We start from the raw sequence: 10,670 nt of genomic DNA, 5'->3' as shown, positions 1-10,670 counted from the left end.
GCCGTGGCAACAGGCAGGGCCTCAACAGACACAGGCGCCGGCCGTGCCAGCGGGGAGCGGATGTGACGCGCGAGGGGGCGGTGCCCCGCGCCGGGACGGTTGCGGCCGGGGCTGGGGGCTAACGGCTGGGGCGGCGGCCGTCGGCGGCAGCGAGGAGGGCTCTGCTCGGCCGCCCTGGGGCCCGTCGGGGCGGCTGGACCCCGTTCGCCGGAAGAGAAGCGCGGAGAACGGCCCTGCTAGGAGTCAGGGTGCTCTACTGCCACAAAACCTTCCGTTCGCCGCTTCCTCAGGCAGCTGAATGCTCCCTACCAAAGCTGGAGGATAACAGTAGCACCACTACAACCCCTTCCCGCTTTACTGAGCCAGTAGCTATAGGTGTACGGTTGTTTTTCGGAGCCACGTGGAACATTTTGAAAGCTGTATATAAACACAGCAGCTCCCAGAACTACAGGGACTGTGCTGTTGAAAGTACAGTCAGTTGTTTGTGTGCTAAAAGAGGAGGGACCCGCTGAGAATTGATCGCAGTGCTAGATCTAGCTCTGCTAAAGCACTTGAAACGTAAGTGTCCAGCACTTATCTACAGCGATTCTAATCAAAGCTAAAGGCTGCAGTGGTGTGAAGCAAGAGGCATGCTTTGATGGAAGAAAAATACAGAGCCATACTTCAGGGACTGTGACTACTGTTAAGGATCCAACACACCAAAACAGTACAGCTGCTAGACTTCAGGCGATACTAGCTGATGCTAGCAGCCTTGTCTCAGTTGCCTAACCAGTCACAGAACTAATACCAAAATACTTTCAGGTGGAAAGGACAAGGACCACAACATGACTTTATATTGAACCTGTGCTCTGTAGAAATAAAACAGAATAAAGTTTTCTTAAAACTTAGGACAGCCCAGTTAAGGAAGAAACATGTAACAAAAAAGCTGCATGGAATTCAGTGTACAGGAAGCTTTAGTCACAAAGAGAACGCATTGTTGCTTTTGGGTAATGAGAAGAGGTAGGAATATAAATTGAAGCCATGTAAATATATTAAGACAGACCACTGTGCCTAGGAAGATACTGGAAACGACCTTAAAAACCACCGTCTTCCATCTTTTGGTGGTGTATTCAGTTGTGCAGTGACAAATGCTTAAAAATGTTATCTGCATCTAATCATCTCAGTGAAGCATACTGAAAGACTTACTTCACTGGGTGCTGGGAGAGATGCCTGTTGCATGTACACCAACTGAAACACAAACAAGCTATGTTCTTTAATTTTACCTGCTTCAGGTTTTTGGATATATTTCAAGTGAGTGCTGTCTCTGGTTCACATGTATTTGCATGTGAACCAGAGTTGTTGTTTGAGTGCATCTGGTCCTTATTAGCCCCAGAATTTCACAGGATCATTATTAAGATCAGCTATCAGATTGGGAAGTTAATTGTATTCCATGAGAGGAGTTACTGTAATATCTCACATTTGCTCATTTTAAGCTTCTGATTATAATGGAGGAATGTTTTCAATGTACAAAAATAGTCTGGGCCATAAATTGAAAAAATCCATTTACACTCTGTAAAAGTCTGCATGACAAGTAAGGACATTTCAAATCACAATTTCGCAGCATTTAAACTTTCCAAAGGCTGCAGCTGCTGCCTCCACTCAAATTTGCCCTGCAAATCAGAGGCCAGATAAACCACGGGGGTAACATTTTATACTTACCATGTGCTCCGCAGATAAAAGTTGTTTGGTTATTTTATTATTGACACATTATGATGCTTTTGGATTATTTCTGGTCTAGGATATTTCTTCCCAGAAGACGCAGTTAGTTTTAAGAAACTGCACTTCTGTAACTTGCAGAAGATAAATACTGCAATTAGCAGCACTGCTAACACTAATATTTTGCATATAAAACTAACAGTGTTCAAGGACAGCTTAAAACTGAGGGTGGTCTGGGGTCTTCTATTATTTTCAAACCTCAATTGAAAATTCTACAACTTAACATTATTAGAGAGAACATACTGTGCTGTGCTTACATACATTCATAAAAAAAGAGGGGGGGCTTTTCAAAAGCAACTGATAAAAAACAATAAGCTTTGCTAATTAGATTGTTTGCAGTCTTGTGGATTTTCCAAGATTTATTTTTATTTCTAGCTACACCATAGAGCACTGCTGGACAACCTGGAATGACTCAATCACAGGGGCTGACAGCTGGATATTTAACTAAATTAGACCTTTAAGGAGAGCATCCCTCACAGGCTAAGGAGAGGCTCTGTCTACCAGTATGCCCTCACCACTACATAACACTTTCTCTATTATACACAGAATGAAGAGTGACTTAAAGGAGGTTGCCTGACTCGCTTGTCTTGTTACCCCCTTGCAGGAAACAGGATTTCACTTGTTCGCAAACTTGCAAAACAGGGCAAAATTTGCACTATTTGGAAATTTGCAAAAAGATAGCATGAGTGATAAAATATCAAAAGTTTTCTTACATTTTCTGGCAAACTTAGAGTATTACAATACACAGATAAACGTCATTTTCATCTAAAATACACCTGCATTCGGTACTAGGCATGGAGCCCTGGCTCGCACTGTCATGGCTGGGAGAAGATTTCTTTTAATAAGTCTAGTTAGCATACTGTAGATCTGGGTATGCTGCCAAGTCCACCATCTCTATAAATCGCAGCACAGCCAGTGCGAGAATATTGTTTAGGAAGAGTTTTGCTTCTTCACTAAATTGAAGTTAGCTTCTTTCCTACAAGCATAAGAGCCTATTTGAAATTGCTAATTTAAATCAATCCAGTGGTTCAGAACCCACCTCAAAGTAGTAGCACTTTAGCTAAAGAGACATACTGGAGAATTATGCTACGCTGACATGGTATCTTTTATCCCAAGGAGTTAATGTCTGAGAGAAGCAGTAACCACTCTTATGCTTCAGGCCAAAATACTAGATTACTTTTGTTATGGCTCTGTTCGTTTCTTGTTTGACTTGCTTGCTTTAATAGCAGGAGATGTGACATCTTGAGGGCAGTGGTCATGGCTGCTTCTGGAGAGACTCTCAATGCTGCCAGATATTTGTAATATTAAAGTTATTTTAATTCAAGTGTTTATCTTCAGGACAGAAGATAAACAACAAGAACATAAAGCCCTAATAGTTGTTAGTAGTCCAAGCACAGGCTACAGACAACAGCTAGCAAGAGTTACAAATGGAAAGGAGATGGGGAGAAGTGGAAGAATTTAATACATTAACCCAAACATAACAGAAGGGTCACCCTCTCTGGCAAAAGAGGAGCTGCCATTTTAAAAATAAGGTAAATTGGCTCCAATTAGCTTTTTTTTTTTTTTTTTTTTTTTTTTTTAAAACCACAGTTCTTCACCATGACTACTAGAATTAATTATGTAAGAGTTCCTGGTTTTCACTGTGATTTAGCAACACTGAGATAAGCACATTATCCATTTCAGCACGTTTATTGAGGAAGTAGCACTTCAGTTTACATTAGTTTTAAGAATTTGAGTCACGTCCCTTAGAAATTAAATGAGGTATTTACATATTTATTGTTCTACCATCTGGTATACAACACCTGAAAAAATTCTTAAACCAACAGTTATTTAATAGGCTTCAGGTTTAATCAAAAGGCTCTTGGTTTTGGACATTTTATCTGATAAACAGGCAAGGAAACAGTAAGAACAGGACAAATGCAACATTTTATTGGAGACAATGAAAATTGTGAAGCTAAAGCTACGTGACTGTTCATCATGCTTTTTTACATTGCGTAATAAAATGGTGTTTTAACATTTCAAAAAAACATTCTTAAAAGGATCCCCTGAAGCTAAAGTCCTTCAGAAAAACAAAATACAAGAATAATCCCATCCCAAACTGGAATCATCCAGTATATTTGGGGGGTGGGGGGGGAGTTACATTTTGCCTGCACCTTTGGTTTTTGTCACTCTAATCCAGATTTCTGAAAAATGCCAACTAGCCCTTCACATGAATAAAAGCTGGAATCATGTGGCAAAACAGTTTATGTTTCCCAGGCCCTTTGATAAATAGGCAACTATTAGATAAAGTAGTTCCTTCCCACTTCTAAGGATAAAGAAACTGCAGAACTGAGAAGCTACATCTCTAGCATCTTCAAAGAATACATATATATATTAACCAACTACTAAGAAGAAAGTTGATCTTTTCCTTAAAGCCACTTCCTTGAAACAGGATAAGTAGTCCTTTTTATGAAAACAGGGAAAGTATTTACAGCAAAACAAGTTTGTTCATCATAGTTTCAGATATGATGATAAGAATTTGCATATCAAAAGTTCAAACTCTGAAGAATTCTGACACAATCCATAGTGCTTAGCCAATATATTTAATCCACTGGAAGAGTGTCTACCTTGCCAATTATTGCTGAACTCAGGAGGTAGGTATTGACAAAGTAAACAGTTTCCACTCTAAAACAGTTATGAATTTAGAAGAGAAGCAGGAAAAACATAGTACACATTCACCATACTTTAGAAGATGATTTTGTCTTTGCAAGAAGCTACAAACAGTAGAAAGACTTTTTTGTCTTACGGAATAATAGTTGTCATACTTAAAAGAAAATATTTACAGCTCATCCATTTTCATGCTACTAACAGATCATCCTAAGCAAAGGAAATCGTGTAGGAGAGTAAAACGTCCTTCAACACTAAGTAACAGCTCAAGAGAACCTAACAGTGAATTCAGCCACTGCCTCTAATTAGCAGAATGACTGAGATAACTAGTTGCATCCACTACTTACTTGCTACTTTTCATTCCGTTTTTTGATAACTGGCAGAAGTCTCCAACGCAAAAAACACCTTGAAAGCTTGCGACAGCCACAGACAGCATGAATGAAGACCTTCAACCAACAAGCGTTTGCCATCTCCCCAAACTGCAAGATGCAGAAGCATCACTAAAGCATTATGGAGTAGTTAGATAATGCATAGTTGTGCCCAAGACGTTTATCCATATCACACCTAAGAAAGAACTAGAAGAATCTAGGGCGCAGAATTTCACCATACCTGATTAAGGAAGTCCTAAGCAGAGTGCTGCTTTTCCTACCTACTGTGGAACAGACATTTCAATTACATTTGACAACACATCTGATTTCAGTACTCCCAGTGCAAAGTGCTTAAATGTCACAAGATGGACTAGGCAGCAATGCCAACCAGTGCTAAAAACTGTTTGTCTAGAATAGGGAAGAAAAAACACACACACACCCCCCACTATTTATTCTACCCCAGAAAGTAAGTTTCAACTATCACAGTAAGTATTCGTCACATTGCATGAAGAAAACTGTCCTTTTTAATCACATTCAAGAGACTAACTGTGAAATCAGCAACTGCCTCCAGTTAACACAGTGACTTCGTTCTCAGTTCAGAGATTTCCTTCTTCTCAATTTAAAAGTGTTACTAGGACATTTATCTACATAAGCAACGTGATGGCCACATTCAACAAAACTTAATTGGTGAACGGCTTTCTGAAGTAGAATCAATAAGAGGTCTCAGGAGTAAAACACCTGTTTCTAAAGCGCTAAAAATCTAAGTCCAATAAATTAAGAAAACGAAAAACTTGTGTGTGTATAAATATCCTAGTTTAAAGTTTAGGCTCATCTTTAATATTCCATATTGTTTTTAATCTTAGCTTCAAGAAGAGAACCTGTATGGGTTTAGTGTACCATGCACAGAAGTCAACGTTAGTAAATGGGATATCATAACACACAAAAAATGCTCATTTAAAGGAGCTATACTATAGCGTGCACACAGCTCCTTGAGAGGAGGTTTTCCCAGCTGCTGTTTTGCCACCAAGAGCAATAGCCTGCTGCCTTAGAAGACATTGTTCTTCCAACAAGTAGAAAGATGAAGTTGTATTTCCTCCTTAATAGGACAGGCAAAGATGTGTAAATAAGGTTGTTAAAAACAGAGGGCTTTTTTTTTTTTTTTTTAAATTCACTAAATGTTAAACTTTAGGGTCAGTAAAGAACACATACAGAAGGCCAAACAAGCTGCTTCCTAACGATTTCAAAGATTTCAAAGAAGCAAGTCAAGTCACTCGCTCATGAGCAATGGGCAGACTGGGGTGGGGGGTGGGGGGCAGTTTAGAGGGCTAATGCAACCCTGATCTTTGCAAAGGTAAAAAAGCATCCAAGCTGCTGTCCTGCTTATCCTCTCCTAATTCATGATACTGTGGAAGATCATCATCTGATTTTATGGCAAACAGAGTTGCAAGGTTGTATACAAAATAGCACAGATCTGGGAAATACAGATCATATTAAAACCAAAAAAACCCTGCTTTTATATACATAATTAATCCAATGAGTAGATGAAAATGACTGAGCTGAGACCTACTCAGTATACGTTACCTAAGAAATTACTTATTTACTTTGCAAGCTGTCTCAAAAGCATCTTGGTAAACTTTGGTCATGGATATATCAGCCAGAAGATGAGATAACACCTTGAGGGGAACAGAATCATTCTTAAAAGAAACTATTCAGCAAGTAGTCTTAAGGAAATTTAAAGGTGATCTGTGAACCAAATGGAAGTAGGCCATGAGCAAAAAAAAGAGCAGCTGTAGGGCAAACTGATGTTGTAGAACAAAATTAAGTTGTTATTACAGTATCCGAAAGTCACGCAGAGAGCTTTGGTTCATACTTGAGACAGAAAATATTCAGGGCAGAACAAAAAAAACCCAAAAACTAACACTCCGTTGACCTTAACTGGTTGTACAAATAAGCAAAAGGCCTAGCCCTTTTTGTTTCCAAAGCAGCAGCTCAGACTTCTAACCCTTTGTGCTGCATACTGGTGGCGTTTTAGCAGATGGGGAAGTTCTACCTCTAAGTCTCACGTAAATACCACATGCCAATAGGAATGTCTTTGAATTAAATATGAGTACCTTCCTCAAAACTTAGCAGAGGAAAGGTGAATTTGATGACAAGTACTATTTGGGAACATTTGCAACCAGAAATGTTCCCAAAGTTCTCATTTGCAAAGGATCTCAAGGAAGTTTACGTGCCTTGTGAACAGAAAGACAGGCAGCCTTTTTTAGGTGTTAAGTGACTGAGCAGATAAAATGATATTCATGCTTAGCTATGAAGTCTATGACAGAAATTGATCAAGTCAGCCAGGAACCTCCAACAACAGAAACGCTCTACTGAAGGCAGAAGTAAGGCAAAGCAAACAAAAAGAGAGATTTAAAAGACTGAAATCTTTTAGTATTTCTGACTTCTCCAGGAAGGTGAATCAGAGGACCAGACATCACATGCTTCAATTATATTGGACATACATTTGAGAAAGTCACACTATTGAAGGCTAGAAGTGGTTTGGTTAGACTATTTCAAAGGCATACTAGTGTAACAAAAACTTATTTCATTACTTCTAATGTTAAGATCAGTTAAAAGCACCTCTGGTTCAAAAAACCAGAATCCCAAACATATTGCATCTGAGTGTCAAAAAGTGACACAGCTTCTGCTATTTAGTTCCCAATACCATGCAGCACACAGAATCTTCTCATGGTATTATTACACTGACACTGCATCAGCTAGGGTGTACGTGTGTGTGTATATATGTATACAGCAATACACACATACACACACCATCTATTTTTTTAATATATATAAATCAATTATCAGATTAGTAGTCCCAGAAGTACTGAAAATTTACTCCTACTAGTGGAAAAATATAAGTTAAATGAAAAATTAGGAATTTTATGTTAAGACCAAGAACAAAATATATATATCAAGTTACTTAAAAGAACTGTAAACAATATGCAACTGTATAATATCACGAATGTGGGAGAGTTGCCCTTTTAAAAAAAAACTTTTCTAACATGAGGAACTAGTATTCTGTCTTGCAAACAGCTTAATGTTTGTTTACAAATTCTACACGAATTAAAGTGTCAGCCTTTAAGAAGTAAAGGCAAAAAACGTTTCCCTTTATTATAGTATTTAAAGGCTATCACATCAGTGTTTTTTACTAGCTTGTCATTTATAATAAAAATCCAAATATTTGTACGAAGATGCAGTTATTTTTAAAAAAGCAGATCAGCTGAGTCTGTTTCATACTTTAATATATAAACCAAAACATACGAAAGCTATAAAAACATTAACGTGTGCCAGTTATTAAACACGTAGCCTCTTATTTTAATGCTCACATGTGCAGATTAAAAAGTGATCACAATGGAAATTTTACTTTCAATTATTGTAAACAGACCAAAATACAGAGTCGAAACACTTCATTTCTGAAACTTGACAATTAGCATCACTTACTCTCTCAAACATCAGCTGGGCTTTAAGTTATACACCATAAGCATAAGCTAACATTCTACCAATGGAAGCATTACAAAATGCATTAAGAGAAAATACTGCCAATAAATGAATATCTTAGTCTATTTTATTTAGTCTTTTTGTTTGTTTGCTTTAACCTTTCAATTGGTTTTATCAGGTTTTTGCTGGTCTGCTACCAAAGGTCTTTTTAAAAAAAACTATCCTGTGAACAATGCTGTCACATTACAACTAAACAAAAAGACATATAATAACAGACCAGCTGCTTTGTACCTTTTAATAATCATAATTCCCCAATGCTCTTCTTCCCCTTTGCATAGGGAAATTATTTATTTGGCACATTAAGGATAAAAAAAAAGTCAAAAACTGAACCAAAGTTTACAAAATTCCAATTATAAGTTAGTAATTATCAGAATGAAAGCCAGACATCAATGTCATGGCAAAATTAAACAAGTTCCCCCCCCCCCCCCCCAAACTTAGGGAACAGGTTTTCCCACAATTAATATCATCACAGCCTTCTAGCTGAAACAAAATACAGAAATTACTGTTCAAACTAAGATCGGATTGCTAAGAATCTTATCCCAAGTCTTATTGTGCTCTTACTTACAGTGTGTAAATCCTGACTAAAAGGCAAGGAGGCCTTGATGAATGCTTTTCACATTGTATATTTTTTTTCTTAATCTCAAGTTTTAGTGCAGATACTTAAAGATCTGTAAAGTCCTGTAAACTCTGGCTGCTTTCCAGTAGTCAGTACCAACTGCTCTTTAGGCAGCACTTTGTCTCACTTTAAATAGTGTTTCACACTGTAGTATCTCCAAAATCTTTGTTCCAGCGAATGTATGCCTCCAGAGTCTGAGGGCTCAAACTGCGCTTTATCTTCTTCAAAGACTCAGTGAAATCTGATAGTTTGATATTCCTCATCTAGACAAAAAGAGAAAGACATCAGGATCACGAGCGGGTTTATGTACTTTCGTTTATTCAAGAACTACTTCAACATTCACTTCTAAAGAAGTATGTTCTAGGGGTGCTTCATCTGGTCTGATGCAAGAGTCTCTTTCAATTTAACGCTTATCAGTACTTACCATTTTATTATAAACTAACATACTTGGCAAAGGTAACTTCTGCCTGTTGCACAGTAGCACACGAGATGGGGTTACAGCTTCCTTCCACTAGGTGGTGCAAGCCAGCGCCTATGAGGGCACTGGTCTGAGTAAATAGTAGGGCATCGTTTACAGTTTTTTTTTTTTTTCCCCCCCAGAAGCTATAAGAATAATAAGTCTTCGACAAGTTTTATCTCTACACACCAGGAGAGTAAGGCACTGAAGTGCTCCCCTCCTCCCAGCCTTCACCCCAAATTGTATTCAGCACATAGCATGCTATCAGCCAAGTAATCCTGATTATCTAGCTTCAGATTCCGCCTTTCAGTTGTTTGCAGAGAACATGATTACAAGCAAGTGTTTCCGATAACTCCCATCATGTCCTTGGGCCCTTCTCCATATCCAGAGTGTGTGGAACAACCAGATTCGTTGCTGAAGGAGTATCAACATTAAAATTTGAGAAGAATCCATGTTTCTTTGGGGCTAGCGTTTATAGGTTACTGGAGGTGAACTTGCATTCACCAAAGTATGACAGATGCTCTTTTCCTGCAACAAATCCTTTCAGCTGAAGTAATCCATGACCTAGACTCAACATAGAGGGCAACTTCTATGAAGTTTTGCTTCATAGGTTTGTACATACATTTGGGCAGACACTTTTACATTTGGGCAGATACTTTGGGCAGACCAGCAGGACCAGCAGAGACTGGCTATCAGAAAAGGTGCTTTACAGCCTGATAACCAACAAGCTACACAAAGAATCTCAGACATCTTGAGGGCAGATTTTCTCTTTAACCACTATTTTAAAAGAATTTTCTTCGGTGAATAAGCGTTAAACCCAAAAGGTAACACTAAAAAAAAAATTGTGCTAGGTATTTCATATGATACTATGCTTAAATAAAGGGACCTCAGAATTCTCTGGAGTGCATGTGTCCTACTCGAAGGGGAAAATACAACTGCTGGAACAGCATACCTCACTGGCAGACATATTCTTCACTTGTTCTGGTTTTAGTTCTGTAAAAAAGGAAAAAATCAGTGAGTTTCGTAAGAAAACTTTAATCACTTCTGACAAGTGAAGCACGTTAAAAGCAATTCTAATCTGAAAACAACCATAGCTAAAAATAATACCTCTCTGCTTTATCATATTCCATCTACATTCCATTTAAAATATGGTAAAGCTAGTGGACTTTTATTCCTCTTCTCTCTGCAAAACCACAAAATAATCCATCTGACATTCTGCTCATCAATACAGTTTTCTTTCCGCTAGTCAAAATAAGCCCACTTTTATACTTGGTGGGTTCAATGCTTC

At 38.3% G+C, this 10,670-nt stretch overlaps 1 protein-coding gene across 4 annotated transcripts in view; it reads right to left on the bottom strand.

Annotated features, from left to right (window-relative positions):
- Nucleotides 1-8,036: 8,036 nt before the first annotated feature.
- Nucleotides 8,037-10,670, bottom strand: part of SPAST (spastin) — a 35,783-nt gene continuing 33,149 nt past the window's right edge. For all 4 annotated transcript variants that reach the window (XM_068939337.1, XM_068939338.1, XM_068939339.1 and 1 more), the window contains 2 exons: nt 10,335-10,375; nt 8,037-9,188 (listed from right to left, as the gene is read on the bottom strand). In XM_068939337.1, the coding sequence (XP_068795438.1) occupies nt 9,066-9,188; nt 10,335-10,375 (164 nt within the window). In that variant the 3' untranslated portion in view covers nt 8,037-9,065. The remainder of the gene's footprint in view (nt 9,189-10,334; nt 10,376-10,670) is intronic.

This window comes from Struthio camelus, chromosome 3 (assembly GCF_040807025.1).
Source record: "Struthio camelus isolate bStrCam1 chromosome 3, bStrCam1.hap1, whole genome shotgun sequence".
Taxonomy (NCBI): Eukaryota; Metazoa; Chordata; class Aves; order Struthioniformes; family Struthionidae; genus Struthio; species Struthio camelus.
Note: the sequence above shows the minus strand (reverse complement) of the source record. Positions and strands in the feature narration are given on the sequence as shown.